This window comes from Panicum virgatum, chromosome 9N (assembly GCF_016808335.1).
Source record: "Panicum virgatum strain AP13 chromosome 9N, P.virgatum_v5, whole genome shotgun sequence".
Lineage (NCBI taxonomy): Eukaryota > Viridiplantae > Streptophyta > Magnoliopsida > Poales > Poaceae > Panicum > Panicum virgatum.
In genome coordinates, this window is record NC_053153.1 from 9,193,428 (window position 1) to 9,211,072 (window position 17,645).

The 17,645-nt window shown below is 49.1% G+C and overlaps 5 protein-coding genes across 6 annotated transcripts; 3 read left to right on the forward strand and 2 right to left on the reverse strand.

The window, feature by feature from the left end:
* Positions 1 to 1,048: 1,048 nt before the first annotated feature.
* Positions 1,049 to 6,310, reverse strand: LOC120691690 (peptidyl-prolyl cis-trans isomerase FKBP62-like). Of its 2 annotated transcripts, XM_039974837.1 has the most exons (13): positions 6,024 to 6,308; positions 5,834 to 5,926; positions 5,118 to 5,369; positions 4,922 to 5,002; positions 4,023 to 4,217; positions 3,851 to 3,937; positions 3,318 to 3,493; positions 3,110 to 3,232; positions 2,890 to 3,036; positions 2,657 to 2,784; positions 2,456 to 2,576; positions 1,742 to 1,783; positions 1,049 to 1,662 (listed from the first exon to the last, which is right to left on the reverse strand). In XM_039974837.1, exons 1-13 carry the CDS (start codon positions 6,244 to 6,246, stop codon positions 1,618 to 1,620), a joined length of 1,713 nt encoding a protein of 570 aa, XP_039830771.1. In that variant the 5' UTR covers positions 6,247 to 6,308; the 3' UTR covers positions 1,049 to 1,617. The 2 variants fall into 2 exon arrangements, with proteins under 2 accessions (XP_039830771.1, XP_039830772.1); XM_039974838.1 differs by lacking the exon at positions 3,851 to 3,937 and having other exon boundaries at positions 6,024 to 6,310.
* A 2,371-nt stretch (positions 6,311 to 8,681) lies between these two features.
* LOC120688686 (G-type lectin S-receptor-like serine/threonine-protein kinase At2g19130) lies at positions 8,682 to 9,542 on the forward strand. The gene has a single exon (XM_039971075.1). The coding sequence runs from the start codon at positions 8,682 to 8,684 to the stop codon at positions 9,540 to 9,542; it is 861 nt and encodes a 286-aa protein (XP_039827009.1).
* On the forward strand, positions 9,539 to 11,589 carry LOC120688687 (G-type lectin S-receptor-like serine/threonine-protein kinase At2g19130). The gene is made up of 3 exons (XM_039971076.1): positions 9,539 to 10,084; positions 10,174 to 10,638; positions 11,566 to 11,589. The coding sequence occupies exons 1-3, from the start codon at positions 9,539 to 9,541 to the stop codon at positions 11,587 to 11,589; spliced, it is 1,035 nt and encodes a 344-aa protein (XP_039827010.1).
* A 1,750-nt stretch (positions 11,590 to 13,339) lies between these two features.
* Positions 13,340 to 13,991, reverse strand: LOC120687520. The gene has a single exon (XM_039969535.1). It carries the CDS (start codon positions 13,972 to 13,974, stop codon positions 13,453 to 13,455), a length of 522 nt encoding a protein of 173 aa, XP_039825469.1. The 5' UTR covers positions 13,975 to 13,991; the 3' UTR covers positions 13,340 to 13,452.
* Positions 13,992 to 15,619: 1,628 nt separating this feature from the next.
* Positions 15,620 to 17,492, forward strand: LOC120692523 (lecithin-cholesterol acyltransferase-like 1). The gene is made up of 2 exons (XM_039975854.1): positions 15,620 to 16,210; positions 16,302 to 17,492. The coding sequence occupies exons 1-2, from the start codon at positions 15,768 to 15,770 to the stop codon at positions 17,215 to 17,217; spliced, it is 1,359 nt and encodes a 452-aa protein (XP_039831788.1). The 5' UTR covers positions 15,620 to 15,767; the 3' UTR covers positions 17,218 to 17,492.
* Positions 17,493 to 17,645: the final 153 nt, after the last annotated feature.

Genomic DNA, 17,645 nt, shown 5'->3' on the forward strand with positions numbered 1-17,645 from the left:
TGTCTTTTTGACCGGGCCGTCGGGCCGGCCCGCGGGTTTAATTTTCAGCCCGCACCCGACCCGAATTTTTCACCTGGCTGGAATCATGGCCCGGACCTGCCCGCCGTGTTCCTCGGGCCGGGTCGGGTCGGGTTTTTTTCGGGCGGGTCGGTCCGGGTTCTTCGGGTCGGGCGGCCCATGCCCAGGTCTAATCATCCATCGTGCCCCTCTGTGCGTGATTTGGTTTGGCTGTCCGATGCTTTGCCTTTACACAAGTGTCAAACAGTCTCGGTAGCACTCGAGGTTCTGAGTTCGACTTTCCATGAAAGCGAATATTTTGAGATTTAACGGTGTTGTGCATTCAGTGGTAGGCGACGTTCCCGTCGACAGCGAGGCGTCTATGGTGACTTCGTCAATCTCGAGGATTTGTCGGCTCAGTCTTCGAAAATGCTCATAGGGGTAGAATTTGCGTACGTGCGTTCATAGGAGTGTGAGTGTACGTGCGCAAGGGCGGAACCATGTTGATGATTGTGGGTGCGGCTGCACCCACAAAATTTTCACAATCACTTATATTTCTTAGTTTTTGACCATGTTTGCTTCAATTTTAGATATGTACTATGAAGTGCCGCACCCCCCTCTATTTGTCTCTAGCTCCGCCCCTGTGCGTGTGTTATGACTGTCTTAGTTGTACTGTGTAATCTAAAAAAAAGTGTCAACTTGTCTTTTTTTATAAAAAAAAGCAAGAAAAAGAACGGTTGCTGATCGTTTATGTTCAGATTGGAACCGGAAAGGCTTGGTAATATTTTGACTGTTCATGTGTAAGCACTCCATTTATTTGCAGCTCGATGGAGCAACAATGATGATGTGCAAGAGCAGGAAGTTGTTGGATTTAGAAACGTGCATATACCCCGTCGTATGGTTCATCAGCAAATTTCAAACGACCTAGAAGCGTGCAGGAACTCCAAGCATGGAGGTTGACTAGTAGTTATTAGTAGCAATTTAGCATCAGGCATCAAGCCCACGGCGTACGCGCTGGGAAGTAGGAAGTCTCTGTGTGTGACGCAGCCAATGAAACGAACCCATCTCTTAGACGAGGCCGGTGAAGGCCGCCGGAGAGCCACAGGATCAGGGGTCCGTGCGGTGGCTCCGCTCTGACTCTATCCACGTAGTAGAACTGTAGAAGAGGCGAAGAGCTCAGTCCCGATAGCCTCGTCCACACCCACGTACCTCGGTCTCCAGGCGGCAGCAAAAAATGGCGACCGAACACGAACAGTCCCCGTGATCTTTGTAGCAAACCGAACAGCAACCATAGTTGTCAACAGACAGCAGCACTAGCTCCTTACTCCGCAGCGCTAGGTTTCTGACTTGAGACTTCTGTTGTTTGTCGAGACTCGAAAGAGGTTTCATCTTATCTTCTATTAGTTGGTGCGAGTTTTCTTCCACTAACTGGCATAAAGTCTCATCCGTAGCATTGTTGTTTGAATACACAGTGCTCATAAAAGAGATGCTGCCGAGTTATAAGTAGGAAGGTACGAAATCGCTGTGCCTAGGAACCAATTTTTGATACCTTCCCATTTATAATCTTGCGATACCTTCCAAGGACTGTAAACATCACGAAAGGATTACGCAAAACTATCTTCAGTGTCCTTTGACCACCTCTAGTGCTTCCTCTGCGTCAGAACTCTGAATAAAGGGAAACAAAATCATTCAGCAATGGCTTCGGTTTGTGCTATAATTAGTAAAGATGTGACTGTACCCAGACCTTTGTTTCTTCATTGTGATTTACATTTTCAACCTTGCGCTTCTGTAAGAGGTTGAAGCGATTGATTAGTCAAAACTCTTGCCGGAGTGAGTAGCACAGAAATAGGACATCAAAAACAAGCCTAGCTAGTGAAATGACTCTTATATAGTAATTTCAGACTCTTAATACAGTATTTTCAGTAATGCCTGATCCTTCATCTCCCTAACAAAGAGAAAATGGAGAGCATGGTGAAATGTTCACAGGTGAATAAGTAGGATATCAACATATCTTTCAACTGCCACCAGTGCTAGTGACAGGGCACACTTACAACCGTATGCATTGGTAGGCAGTTAGTGCTATTCTCTTAAACATCACACCATAGAGCTTATATATTCATGTATCAATTGACAGTTCTACACTAGAATGGATGTACAGAAGTGACATAAGCTTTCTCCTGAAAAACAGGTAATGTACTGCAACTAAACTGCATCAATGCGATGCAAACAAATTAACAGTTCTAATAGCAACTGAAGAAGCATGTGCTTGAAAATTAAGAAATGCAAAGAAAGTCAAAGGACAAAGTTTCCTTGAGCTTGGCAATTAAGGTGGGACTTTACTTCAGAAATAATGCTTTTAGATGCTACAACTCTGAGAGGGGGAAAAAAATAGAGTTTATAGCACCAATGTTTTCATAGAGCAAAGTATAGGAAACACAGAAAATGAACGAGGGTGTACCTTTGACACAGCATCGGATTCTTCTGTTATTCGATCAAACATGTTTGCATAAAGCTCCACATCCCGTTTGTCACTCTCTACCTGAAGCTTTTTCAGATTTGCTTGCAGTAACTTCACCTCCCTAGAAATGAAGAATGGAAATCTGAAATGCACATAATACTAGTACACCAGAATATGACTGGAAAGAAAGTTTGTCCTCACTTGTTGTTAGGATCCAGTTCTAGTGCTTTCCGTAGATCTGTCTTGGCTAATTCAAGGTCATACAATTCAATGTAAGCTTGTGCTCTCCGATACAAAGCCTTCACATTGCAAGATTCAATTTCTAACACCTGACATAAGAAAAATGCAGAACTTGTGACAAACATCAAGCTTGTTTGAGGGGGGAAAAAACAAACTTCAAGCTTCAGGTAGCATGAAAGTCAAGCTCCACATACCATTGAACACAAGCTAATTGCTTGTGCAAAGTCCTTCAGTTTAAGACAGCATACTGCATGGTTTAACCAGCAGGATATTCTCACAGTTTTCACTAACTTTTCAACTTCATCTTCAACATGCCCGTCCTCATTAATATAACTAAGGGCCTGAGAGTAAAGAAATCAGTCTGTCACCCTGAAAACCATGGGCCCAAAAGTAGGAGACAGAAAAACTAACTACCTTGCTATACTTCTTTGCAGCCCTTTGAAACTTTCCTATCTTGAATAGGTCATTGCCAGCAACTTTTGATTTCTCTGCAGCCTCCAACTTTTCATGGGCACTCATCTCCCATGATTCTTTCTCCTGCCACGCCAGAAAGAGGAGTGCACGATAAGTAGAAGATGATGAAAGATAGGTGGAGAAGATGAAAGCTCAGATTTGCCAATACCTTTGTGAAGTCTATCAATTCCACTTCATATATCAATGTAGAGCAAGATGGTACAGTTATCAATTGTCTTTGTACTTCTGTACTGCCAAATCCATACTCAAACTTCACTGTCACTTCAGCAAGTTCACCCTTCACCATTGTTGCCACTGCACGATCTAATCCAACCGTTACCTGTTCTGCAAGTGGCAAATAATGAAAGAGGTTAAAAAGCCACTTTAATAGTAACAGATACATATGTATTAAATATAAATACACTCCATAGTAGAACACCAGACACCAGTATTAACCTCCAATGAACTGGACCAGCTCAGCCACTAATACTATGAAACTTTATAAAATCAGGTGGCTGTATCTCTCGAATCAAATGTTTAAGCACCACATGTTTGAACGTCACAATACTTCTGAGAGGAATAATAAAACAGCTATAAAGTATATGCTACTGTTGTTGAAAAAGTAACATAACCACACTTGATTTTCCTATATGCTTATAATGATTACCATATCAATTTAACCATATAGTTGAATTCAGTCACCTTCATCTATGATGAACTCAAAGGGCTCCCCATCAAAGCCAAACTTTTCAAAGACAGTACCATCCTCCAGGCTGCCAATATATCTAACTAAATGGGAAGTTTAAATATTTGTCAGCAGGATATTAATTTCAACAAAACATACAATCATATCAGAAAGCAAAAGAATTCTTACTATGAACAGTTTCACCATCATGTGGGGTGCGAAGACCATCACCAGACTTTAATGTCTTCTTCATTACTTTTAAATCTCCGCTAACATCAACCACTGGCTTCAGTGAAACTAATTCCACATCCATATTGACTGCAGAATTTGGTGGAACAGCAGAAAATTGGTTTTTAGCAGCTCTTCCCTGCTCCCCAAATGCATCTGTAGGTGGATAATAGGTTGAGTGAGGTAGAATGTGACACTTATATTTTGATAGATAAAACAAGAATAATACAAAAGATGCAGGGCAACAAGAAAAATAGTGCACAATTCTCATGTTTAGGCAGGTCTCAAAAAGGTTATCTGTTACACTGCACGTGTAGCATGCGCACATGAATTGGGATGCTACTTCAATCCCACATAGTTTTCGAAATATCTAACTAACAGCGTGCACTGACTTAATCAGTCAACTTTCAACTATATACTTGTCAGATGGACTTGATGGAATTATGTCATTAAGCACTGAAAGACGGTTACCTGGTAGAATCAGTTGCGTCAGGAGAAAATTCGATAATCAATTAACCGTAGTAAGATAGTAAATCATGCTAAAATTTAGCAATATTAGGGGGTGAACCAAGTAATGACAAGGAAGCACTTTCTTTTACAAATACACCAGTGAGACATACATTGTGATTGCACCATCACAACAGCTCTCTCTCCTTCCTTCATAGTTTTTAAGGACCATAGGCAGTGCTGGTAAGACATGTCCTGAAAAAACATAAAATTGATTCAATCTCTCACAATATTACCGAAACATTGTTCGCATCCAATATAGACCGTTTTCAGGCTTCACAATCACATTACAAACGTTACTGAAAAGAGCTCTATAACATTCATCATTTCAATAAAGGTTACAGTGCATTTACCTTCATTTACAAAGAAGGTTGATCCTTCTTCCGGAGATTCTTCAACTATTGACTCATCAAGTAGCTTGATTTTGTACTTGACTGTATAAATACATGAACAACTGTCATATAATATTACAGAGTGGATACAATGAAGCATGGGTATTTAATTACAAGAAACATTAAGGAGCAAGATTGTTTGTCATGGAGTGTTCACCTGTAACTTCATCAAGTTCCCCTGTTTGTCTGTTCACTCCAGTTGACAAAACTTTCTTTACAATTCCACCATTTTTACATACATCCACCACTGTTAACCATGATAACAGCTCAACCTCAAAATGTAGCTCAGAACCAATAGGAACACCCGGAGCACCAGAATCTTCATAAGCCAAAGGAGGAAGCATAAATAATGCTTTCTCTCCTTTCTTCATTGTACAGATTCCACGCTCTAGCCCAGCTACCACATCTCCTAATTAAGGAAATAAAATAAGAGCCAGATGAAATTATGAACAAAACCTTATCATGGGAACACAAGGGGTAGCGCAAATACAGTAAAATAGGAATAGAGGGAAATAATGTATAACAAACAACTGGATGTGCCTGTACTTAATCAATTAATAGGTATCAGAATTCAGGATCACAGCTAGCTGGAATCGAGGAATGTCAAAGGTACAGAAGGCCACACCCCTTTTATACTATGTCTAAATCTAATACCATGGGCATACATCATTGGAAATCAAGTAAAAGTTTTGCCTGCATGCTTCACGCATTGTAACTTCACCACTATAAAATGGTAATGGTTGTGGGCTTGTCAGTATTTCAGATAAAAGAAGATTCGTACCAGTACAGATAATGCTGCGAGCCTACTATACTCATATGGGAAACATAAATCCAAACGGCTAAAAATCAATGTAGCCGAAAGTGCATCCTCACCACTGCCGAGATTGATCGTGCGGGGCTCCTCCCCTCCTCCGTCCCTCGTCGACGCAAACAGCGTGCCATCGGGGAGCGTCCCAACGTAGTGCACTGCGAAACCAAAAGTCCAAACACACGGGGTGAGACAAGGCGGTAAGCAAGTCGATGCGGCGGCGGGTGTGGAGAGAGGAGGGAGGAACCTGACTACCTGAGACCTCGTCGGGAGGCACGGGGGTGGCCCATCCCTGGCCGTCGCGGAGGAGGCGCTTGCGGATCCCCCACGGGCCGATGGCGCGCTCCTCGCCGACGCGGAGCGGGGGCGCCGACTCGATCTCCTCGCCGGCCTCGTCGTCATCGGAGGAGGAGCCCCCGGCGCCCGCCATGGCTACGGCCGCCGCCGAGGAGAAGGTGATGCGCGAGGAGCGGACCATGGTCTCACACCTGCGCCGGCCTCGCCGTGTGAGCGTGCCCACTCTGTTGCGGGCGCGTGGCATAGGACGGAACCGCCGGAGCCAAGTGAAGACGAAGCTGACGAGTGGGGACGGAACAGCCGAACAGCAGTGTCTCGCGGGGTCCAACTTGTAGGTGGGCCGGGCCTATCGTGCATAATGGACTAGTGAAGCTCGCGAGCCCAGTTGCGTGTCTCCTGTGAAGACGAAGTACTCTTTGAGAAACAGTGGGCTCAAGCATGAGGGATTTCTAGCCAAGCTAGAGGGGAAGTGGAAAGGAGGAGACAGATCACTTATGAGGCAAATTATTTATATAAATGGCATGGCATTTTGGGTTTACTCACATAACATATAAAAGGTTGGGGGATAATATAAGAGGTGAGTTTAGGATGAAAAAGAAAAAACTTCTACCAAAGATAAAAGACATGGATGAAAAGGATGTCGAGGGGAGACATCCGAAATGGCTGAAAGAAAGAAGAGCAATGGAAAATGAGTTGGAAATGATCTCGAGGCAGGGGGGGGGGGGGGAGGGGGGTGTGGTTAAGTGGAAATTGGAAAAGTCAGGATTTACTCTACAAATGCATATATCGGTCTCTATATTTCAAAGGTGTAAACAGTGGGAGACTAAGAAGCTTTGGAAAAACAAGGTGCCACTGAAACTGAAAGCCTTGATGTGTCTAGCCTTTCAAAATAGACTTCAAACGGGAAGCTCTGAAAGAAAAAAAAAAAGAAATTGGGAGGAGGATGAGAGATGTATTCTTTGAGGGGGTAAAGAAACAGTCATAATCACATCTTTTTTAAATGTGTAATGGCCAAATTTGTGTGGAGTTGTTTTAAAGACACTTTGGGGTGGAAGAGGGCTCCCTGAGGCATGACAGACTTTCTGGCATTTTTTTTATTCTTCTACATTGTTGGTATTTTAAAGATACTTTGCAGTTGTTGACTAATTTTCTTCGTCCCTGATTGATGTTTTGTATAACATTGATATGTTTCTGTAGAAATGTGGGATCTTAGTGCGTGAAAATGATTGCAAGAAGATGGAGGCAACCAAACGACAGACGGGTGAGTGGGTGCAACACCTTATATCGGAAGCCAGACAACAGGACCTTGACGAAGCTTTCCTTTAGTTTCTGCTGTTGGATTAGTTTTCTTTCTTTATGTGTTGTTTGTTCTGAGCGCTACTCTAGCAAGCTGGTAGCCACGAGGTCTGTAAGAACTTTGTCATTTCCTTTTTATAAAAGCACGAACATTTCTGATTAAAAAATGAAAAGCATAGGGTGACTTTATGGCCTGGCAGTGGCAGCTACGCGATTTGGGGTGGCCTCAAACAACAAACCTGATGGGAGAAATTAGAAGATCTAGAAGAAGTTTTGGTCATTTCATAAAAAAAAGAAGTAGTTTTGGTCATTGCTGGTATGACAAAAGGTGAAGGTTTTCGGCAGGAAGCTGCTTCGTAATGACCATTTCGTTCTATTTTCTATATTTATTACACTTATTAATGAGTAGTAGGCGGTGAAAAAACGGATGCCATCATGTTTCATTCTATTTTGTATATTTATTCCACTCATTTTTATATGAGAGTAAGTTTGAAATCTATGAAATAAGAAATTGTCTATATGAGTGTGACGAATGTTGTGATTTAACTATTTATTTAGGACTTGCATGTGGCTTATTTTGATTTATGAACGGTGGTTGTCATTGTGTTGGCCGGTTGGGCTGTCATTTTTGTCGGTCGGGTCTGTATTTCTTTTTGTCTTTTTCGAGTCTGTTTGGATCCACCCAACTAAAATTTAGCTAGCTAAAATTTTAAAGCCAAACTTTAACCAGCTAAAAGTTCTCCGGGTTAAGTTTTAGTTGGGGTGTTTGGATCCTCTAGCTAATAGACATAGCTAAAATTTAGTTGGCTTTAGCTGTGTTGAAACAGCTAAACTTTAGATGGTCTTTTATTACTGCTTTCAACATTTCTCTGGTCTTCATCTCTGATTTTGAAATTTCTTTGCCTCAGACAAAATGTGAAAGTGAAATAAGAGAAGTTTTTTCTCTGTTGCTCCCATTAATTGTCAACCGTAGCTAGCTACGAGAGCCAATAAGCAGACCCTGTGCGGCGCCAAGCGGTCAACTTGGAATATTCTACAGTGGAGGAAGCACTATGCTGACCTGAATGGTCATCACTACTGTATCCTATCATGGACCGTCGTCAAATGTTCCAATAAGCGGACCCTAGCAGTCATCGACGCATCGATCACGAACCGTTATATTTCTCTATCTATAGTTGCTAGGAACGCGTATATATAACATGCCTGATGCCCTGATCGATTCACTCGAACGAGACTTGCACACGCAGTTACTGACTGCGCCGTCCTCTCCCATCATTTGTCTAACCAATGGCTTCGACAGCGCTACTGCTTGTCATGGCCATGGCCATCCACGACGGCAGTTGTGTATGGTGCTTCGCGTCATCAGACACCATCTCCACCAACTCCCCCATCTCCGGTGACCGAACGGTCGTGTCGAGAGGCGGCAACTTCGAGCTCGGCTTCTTCAGTCCCGCTGGTGGCGGCGGCACGACGGCCTCCTCCTCTCGCAGCAACTACTACGTGGGAATCTGGTACAGCAAGAAGGTAGTGTCGCAGCGCACGCCCGTGTGGGTCGCCAACAGGGCCGCGCCGGTCGCCGACCCGGCGTCCTCTCGGCTCGCCGTGGCGGCGGACGGCAACCTCGTGCTCACCAACGAAGCCGGCAAGCTCGTCTGGTCCTCGAACGTCAGCTCCGCCGGCAGCAGCTCGAACGGCGGCGCCGCCGTCGTGGCGGTCATCTTGGACACCGGGAACCTCGTACTCCGGCGCGAGAGCGGCGAGGTTCTGTGGCAGAGCGTGGAGCACCCAACCGACACATGGCTCCCTGGAGCCCGCCTTGGCGTGAACAAGATCACCGGCGACGTGCTGGCGCTGGTTTCTTGGAAGAACGCCGGTGACCCGGCCCCCGGCATGTTCACCTTGCGGATCGACCCGAACGGGAGCAGCCAGTACCTCACGATCTGGAACAGGACCGTGACTTCCTGGAGCAGCGGGGAGTGGAACGGCGATGTGTACGCCGGGGTCCCCGAGATGACGTCGCACTACAAGTACGACTTCCAGTTCGTCAACGACACGAACGGCACCTACTTCACCTACTCCCTGCAGGACCCCACGGTGATCTCCAGGACGGTCCTGGACGTCTTCGTCCAGATCAGGCAGATCATGTGGCCATGTGGGAGCCGTCCGCCGACGAGTGGATGATCATCTGGGCGGAGCCGCACCGGCTGTGCGACGTCTACACCGTATGCGGCGAGTTCGGCGTCTGCAACGAGAAGAGCGAGCTCTACTGCAGCTGCCCCGCCGGCTTCCGTCCCTCCTCCGTGGCGGACTGGGAGCTAGGAGATCACTCGATGGGCTGCCGCCGGAACAATCCATTGCGGTGGTGTGACGGTGGCGCGAACACCTCGTCGGTGCACGGCAAAGGCAACGGCGGCGACGACGACGCCTTCTTGTTGGCGCCAGGTGTTTCTTTGCCGAGAAATCCATCGCCTGCAAGGGCATCCAGCGCTGGAGACTGCAGGCTGGCGTGCTTGAGGAGCTGCGACTGCACCGCGTACTCTTACGACAGTCACTGCTCTCACGGCGGCTTGCTCAACTTGCAGGACACGGCCGGCGTGGATGGCCTTTACCTCCGGCTGTCCGCCATGGACGTCCCCTTCTCGAAAGGCCGTAGGAGAACCGTCGTCCTCGCTTCCACTGTCGCAGTTGCGTCGTTCCTAGCCATGTCCGCCATCGTGTCTGTGGTTGTTACTAGGATGTTTAGGAGAAGGCGGCAGAGGAGCATGGCATTCATGCAGGCGGCATCAGAAGGCGGCAACCTCGTGATGTTCAGGTACGGTGGCAGCACATGCCCAACGGCTTGCTGGACAAGGCGCTCTTCGGGGGAGCGCCGGCGCCGGCGCTGAGCTGGCGCGCGAGGTTCCAGGTCGCGCGCGGCGCGGCGCGGGGCCTGCTGTACCTCCACGAGGGGTGCCGGGACTGCATCATCCACTGCGACATCAAGCCGGAGAACATCCTGCTGGACAAGGATCTGGTGCCCAAGGTGGCCGACTTCGGCCTCGCCAAGCTGCTGCGACGGGACTTCAGCAGGGTGCTCACCACGGTGCGGGGCACCATCGGGTACCTCGCGCCAGAGTGGATCTCCGGCGTGCCGGTCAGCGCCAAGGCCGACGTGTACAGCTACGGGATGGTGCTCCCGGAGATCATCTCCGGGCGGCGGAACGCGCGGTGCTGGCCGACCGCGGAGCAGGACTCGTCGTCGCTGTCGGGGTACTTCCCGCTGGTGGCCGCGAGGAAGGTCAGCCAGGGGAGGCGCTCGACGGGCTGCTGGACGAGCGGCTGCGCGGCGACGCGGACCCGCGGGAGCTGGAGCGCGCGTGCAGGGTGGCCTGCTGGTGCGTGCAGGACGACGAGGCGCGCCGGCCGACGATGGAGCAGGTGGTGCAGGCGCTGGAGGGGGTCATCGCCGTGGACGTGCCACGTTCCCATGTCGTTGCAAGCCTTGCCCGAGAATCCCGGCCAGGGGTTTTTTTACCGACCGGTGAGGTCAAAACGCCGCCTCGGGTTCCGGTTTACCGGTCCGGTTTGACCGAAAACAAGTCAAATTCAAATTTCAAACTATAGATGTCAGTTCAATCGGTTTCCACCGGTTAGCCGACCGGTTTGACCGGTAAACCGGTCCGGTTTGAGTGGAAACCGGTCCGTTGAACAAAAAAACCGACTTTAGTTCAAAATTTAAATTTTTGTATAACATGTTTTTAGCCTAAATGAGCACTCCAACCCTCTTTTGTACTACGTTTATATTAATATAATGTATAACATGTTTTACATTGTATTTGTATACTTTTGTATGCACGTATTTTTTTGTTTAACTTCAAATACCCGCAAAGTATACTAAATGAACGAATATTTGAAAAAATTCGACACCATTAGATTCGTCGCAACTTGAAGTATTTTTAGGATTTTTTTTGGAATTTTTTCATTTTTTAAATTCAAATTTAAATTTTAAATTTGTACCGGTTTGAAACCGCCTCAAACCGGAACCGGTCCGGACCGGTTTGACCGGTTACCGCGGTATCCGGACCGGTTGCGGTCGGTAAATTTAACCCTGATCCCGGCTCGGTGATGAGTGTGCGTGCCAGTACGTACCTTGATGGCCTATCACGATCCCATATACAGGACAGTTCTTATTAGTTTTTTTTTATTTTTTGTGAAAATGCTACAGATGATGATTTTGGAGAAACTGTGACGAACAATAATGGATGCTAGACTAGTAGTTAAGTTTGCCAAGACGTAGAGCATAGAGCTAAGAAAATTTAGCGCGCCACATCAATTGTGGCGTGAACCAAATAAACACAGATCTAACTCGTTGCACAGTGAACGAAGCAGGACGCCAACCAAAACATATAAGAATCTAACAGATTTGATACCAGCTGTATTAATAAATGTCACCTTTTAGTACCGTCCGATGTCTTGGTCCGGTACTAAAATGGCTCGGGGGATGTTTAAATTTAGACTCGGTATTAAAATGACTCTGGGTCGACTTTAGTACCAGACCACAAATTAACCGGTATTAATGTGCAGAGATGAATGCTCATTTTTCTAGTAGTGTCTAGAGCACCATCAAACATATAAGAATCTAACAGATTTGGTATTAAAGAAATATGTCAATAGATAAATAGCAAAAATCCACAAGTAATCCAGGTGATTCAAACGTGTCCCTCGTGCATCGTGCATTCGTGCTAGTGGCTTGCTTGGTTGTTAGTTGTTACCGTTCCCTGGTAGCTACAACGGCGCATCAACCGCAGGCATGCTATTGCAGGCTACATGGAGTAGTATTATTGAACACGTACGAGAAACGGGTAGTCGTGTCGCCTCTTGCGTGCCGAGTCAAACGATACAGAAGCGCCCCGGCTGGCTCTGCAGCCTGCCCATTTATAATTTATTTATGCCGCCCGTTATTGAATGAAGTCAAGAAAGACATGCTCGTTTCCTTCCAAGTCCAAGATGCATCTTGAACATGGAAGTCGGGGCCCCTGGACCTTTGTTTTTATTGAAAACAAAATCTTACCATTACTAATTGGAGGCTTCTCTTAAATCTACATGTGAAGCCACCTACATAGATGAACATTCTAAAAAAATAAAGAAATTTTAGAAATTATCACAAAAGTTTTTTTTAAAAAAATCAACCATCAAACTGACAACTCTAATTATAGTAGTTATTGAATCTATTATCTTTTTTAATAAATTACCTGTCTCTGTCATTATATAAATAGACTAAAATAACTCCCTAAATATTTATCTAAATTACCCACTTCTGTCATTATTAAAAGAATCTAAAGTAATCCCTTAATTTTTATGTAAATTACCCACATATGTCATTATAAAAATAATAAAAATAAACCCTTAATATCACTATTAAAAGTTAAAGTAACCTCTAAATTTGAATCTAAATTATACAATTATAATAAAATAGTAAAGCATACAATATAAATTTTAAAATTACTATTTCTATCGTTATTAGTATATTATTTATATAAAAATAGTACCCACTATAAGTGTCACCATGCATTCATGTATGATGAAAGAGATACCGATTCACAAACAAATATTTCAATTAAATATATATCAAACACATATGGCAGTGCGATGCAAAATGAAATCTATTACAACTAGATAATGATAAATATATATTTTAGAGCATGTGTTAGAATATTTAATAGATAACATAGCGCGTGAGATAGATAATTATAATTATTAGCTGTAAGCTTTATGTTTGTATTAATTTTAATTGGCCCGTGTGCGGTTCATAGGTTAGTTAGACATAGGATGGAGCCGGTCCAGGAAGGGGATGGAAAAGGGGGGTATTTGCAGCATTTTGGCCGAGAAGAGTTGATGTGTCAGTTTAGAGGTACCACATCGATGTAGATGTGAGGGAGGAGGACGGCTTTAGCTGGCTGTTCAGTGGCATGTATGGTGAACCGAGCACTGAACTTAAATTCAATAAAAAGTCCAAATTTGCGTGAACACAATCCGGCAAATATTGAGAACGACAGCTCCGGTGGTCCCGTGACCGCATCCAAAGACCACGACTGTCGACGTTCAATCGAGCTCACGGCCGGGGCCATGCGCGACAGAATTTCGCTTCATAGTTTAGAACATTTTCAGCGGTGCCGGGCCCGGGGAGCCGTGCCAGGCTGGCCGACGGCGCCACCCCCACGGCGGCGCAGCTCTTGCTCCGGGGCTCCAGCGCCTGCGCCCTCTCCCCGTCCCCCAGCCCGAACTCGCACGCCCGGTCCTCGTCAATCCGCGCGACGGCCACGCTCTGGCTCCGCGGCCCGACGCCGACGCCGACGCCGGGGGGCCTGCCGGCGCGGGAGGCCGCCCTGATGAGCTCCCGCACGTCGTCGTCCGCGCCGGACCCCGACCGGTAGAACCCGTGGCTCTGGCACCGCGGCGCCGCCACCAGCCCCACGGGGCCGAGGCCCGCTCCCCGCCCGCCGCCGCCCGCGCAGGCCGCCATCCGGCTCACGTACAGGTCCCGCGCGCGGACGAGCGCGCGGAACGGCGCGCGCACGCACCGCCCCAGCACCGCCAGCGCCCGCGTCCCCCGGCTCGCCGCCGCCGCCGCCATGAGTGCTTGCAGGCAGCTCGTCGATCGGGAGCGAGGTGGCAGCGGGCACTTGGGACTTGGGAGCGGTGCACGGTGAGCGGGGGCTTGATATAGGTGGGTGGCATGCGACCCGTTCCACGCCACGGACTCGTCTAGTTGGTGGTGCGTGACTGAGCTCGCGAGGCCGGCACTGGGGGGGTCTTGGTCTGGCCTGTTCAAGACAGACGGGCGCCCCTGCTTGTCGGGGCTCTTGTTGAAGTCGCACCGATCGACGGGTTCAGTGCTTCAGTTCAGTCGGCGGTCGTCGCGAGGAAATCAGGGATATCACTGTGGATTTTCTTTCAGCTAGCCTTCGTTGAGGTCAACTGACAACTGACACGGGTTTGCTTGATGGTTTTCCACGGTTAGTTGTTATTGGCAACAGACGTGCTGTGCTGATGTACTGTACTCTGTACAGATACAAGATAGAGTTGCTATTGCTACCAGTTTCAGGAAATCGTAGCAGCCACGCTAACCATTTTCCGCAAGCAAAATACCAAGCAAGCTGGCTATTAAAGCCACTTTAATCAAGATCTAAGATTACACAAAAGTTGTACCGTGCAGCCTAATGTTCCAACTAACACCGAGTACAGCATATAAAAAAACAAATGATTGATTGAGCACATTATTTTTAAATATAGTTTTGAAAAATGGTGATCATGGATATAACCCCCATAATTATAAAAATAAAAAAATAAAAATAAAAAATTCGCCAACACATATTGATTTGTTAAAATGTGTTCTTGAAATGAAGAAAAAAAGGCAAAAATATGGCGAACTCGTATAGATTCCAGTCAGCTAGGCCCTTTCGGAAGCCCATGATGCGTGTAGCAGCCCCGTGAACGAACTGGGCGTTCACTGGGCTGCTTAACGCATGGAAATCAAAACGAGAGAGCACAAACTGCTCAAGGCGTCCTGCCCTTGTCGCCGTCGTCGTCAATTATCCAACGACCAATGAACGGTTAGTTTGCCTTGCGTAGCAACATTCCTTCCCCCAATAATGGGAAGCTGCCATCGCCCTGTTCGGCTGGGCGAGAGCTGCTGGGCTGGAGCTGCTGGCCCATCTGCAGACTTAATATTTCCAGCGAGTCCGGCGCAGCCCCAACCCCAGCCGCGTCAACCGAACAGGCTCCATGTTCCCATCAGCTGCCGCCACTGCGAGCTCGCGATTCCTCGCGGGTCGCAAGGACACGCATCGATCACTCGCTGCTGGCTCGCCGACGGCCGGCAAACACATCACATGGCGATTGCATCGCCTCCTCGTCCCGCTACATCCCCCATCCGGAGACGAATCCATCCGCCGGATCCGTGCGATGGTTGATACCGAGCACGTACGCGACCCCGAGCCTGATCGTGTCCGGCGACGAAAGGCAGCCGGCAGCCCGTACGCGCTCCCCCAACCGCCGGATCGCGTGACCGACAGCCTCGAACCCCCGGACCCGGCGACAGCAGGGCCCTCCAAGTCTACACGCAGCATGTACACGAGCTCGATCGATTTGAACGCGCATGTTGGTTAGACGACGGGTGCCTACCCACTGCCGCAAGGACGAGACGACGTAACCACTATCGTGACCGTTCCCCCGTATGGCCTTTTTGAGCGGCCCGCAGCGATCCAGGTAGCACCACCAAAATTCAAGCGTCGTGCCTGTGCCCCTCGGCAAAGCTCCGGAAGCTCCATCGCCACACAATACGGTAGCAGGGACCAGGGAGCGCACCTAATCTCAAAAACAACGAGGAGACAAAAGGAGCAAGGAACAAAATCCAAGCGTGCGAGCATGGAGGGGCGCCCTGCACTGCTGGCCCTCGCGCCAGCAGCGGCGACGGTGCTGGTCATGCTCTCGCTGAGCTGCTCGTGGTGCGGCGGCGTGTCGGCGGCGAGGGTGGTCGCGGCGGCGGCGGGCGCCGGCGCCGAGCGGCACCCGGTGGTGCTCATCCCGGGCGCGGGCGGCAACCAGCTGGAGGCGCGCCTGACGGACGAGTACAGGCCGTGCAGCCTGGCGTGCCGGGTGTGGCCGCTCGTGCACGGCCGCGGCGGCTGGTTCCGCCTCTGGTTCGACCCCTCCGTGCTCCTCGCCCCGCTCACCAGGTGCTTCGCCGAGCGGATGATGCTCCGCTACGACGCCGGCGCCGACGACTTCCGCAACGCGCCCGGCGTCGAGACCAGGGTCTCCGACTTCGGCTCCACCTCCACCCTCCGCTACCTCGACCCAAACCTCAAGTACTAAGCATTTTCTTTTTTCTACTTCTACCTGTATGCTATGGTAGCTCGCAAATGTCCGTGACGTGGCAAACAACTGGCGCGTGCGCAGGCTCCTGACGGGGTACATGAACACCCTGTCGAGCACGCTGGAGACGGCCGGCTACGAGGAGGGCCGGGACCTGTTCGGCGCGCCGTACGACTTCCGCTACGGTCTGGCCGCCCCGGGGCACCCGTCGGCGGTGGGCACCGCGTACCTGCAGCGCCTCAGGCTGCTGGTGGAGTCGGCGCGCGCGGCCAACGGCGGGCGGCCCGCCGTCCTGGTGGCGCACAGTCTGGGAGGCCTGTTCGCGCTGCAGCTGCTGGCGCGCAGCCCGCCGGCGTGGCGCGCCGCGAACGTGGCGCGCCTCGTCACGCTCTCGGCGCCGTGGGGCGGGTCGGTACAGGAGATGCTCACCTTCGCCTCCGGCAACACGCTCGGGGTGCCGTTCGTCGACGCGTCGCTCATCCGCGACGAGCAGCGGACCTCCGAGAGCAACCTGTGGCTGCTGCCGGCGCCCCGCGTTTTCGGCAACACCACGCTGGTGGTGTCGCAGGCCCACGGCAGCGGCGGCGGCAACCGCTCCTACTCCGCCAAGAACATGACGCAGTTCCTCCGGGACATCGGGTTCGAGGAGGGCGTCGAGCCGTACCGCGCGCGGATCCTGCCGCTCGTCGAGGCCCTGCCGGAGCCCGGCGTGCCCGTGACGTGCCTGGTGGGCACCGGCGTCGACACGGTGGAGAGCCTCGTGTACGGGGACGGCGGCTTCGACGAGCCGCCCGAGGAGGTGGTGTACGGCGACGGGGACGGGACGGTGAACCTGGCCAGCCTCGTCGCCCCGATCAGGGCGTGGTCCGACTCGCCGGCGCAGGTCGTCGAGGTCGTGGAGCTGCCCAAGGTGTCGCACTCCGGCATCCTCAATGACAAGAGCGCGCTCGAGCAGATCATCAGGATCATCGACTCCATCAACCTCAACGCCACCAGCTAGCTATCAGACGTCTTGATGAGATGCTTTGCCTTTTATTTGGTAGACGACCGACTCTAAAAATCCCACTTTAATACCTTAGATTTGCTAGTTTTCTGTTAATTATTTACGAGATGATTGAGATTTGTTACGTACTAGTAGTAGCAGCTTTTAGCTGGTACTCCGTTTTTAAAAAAAAAGCTTTTAGCTGGGACTTAGAGGGTGCATATTTTGTGTGCACATCGACAAGTCATCTTTTTTGATTCAACAAATAATGGAGTGGAATTTAATTTTTTGAACGTTGCAGTTTGAATGTTAGCCAGAGACGCGATCTTAACTTAAAGCGCATTAATTTAGTTCCTCTGCAGCATGGAGCTGTCCGGTACGTGCAAGTACTGCACTACTTACGGTATGGAGTACTACACTGCAAGGTTTTCTTAAGAGTGAAGTGC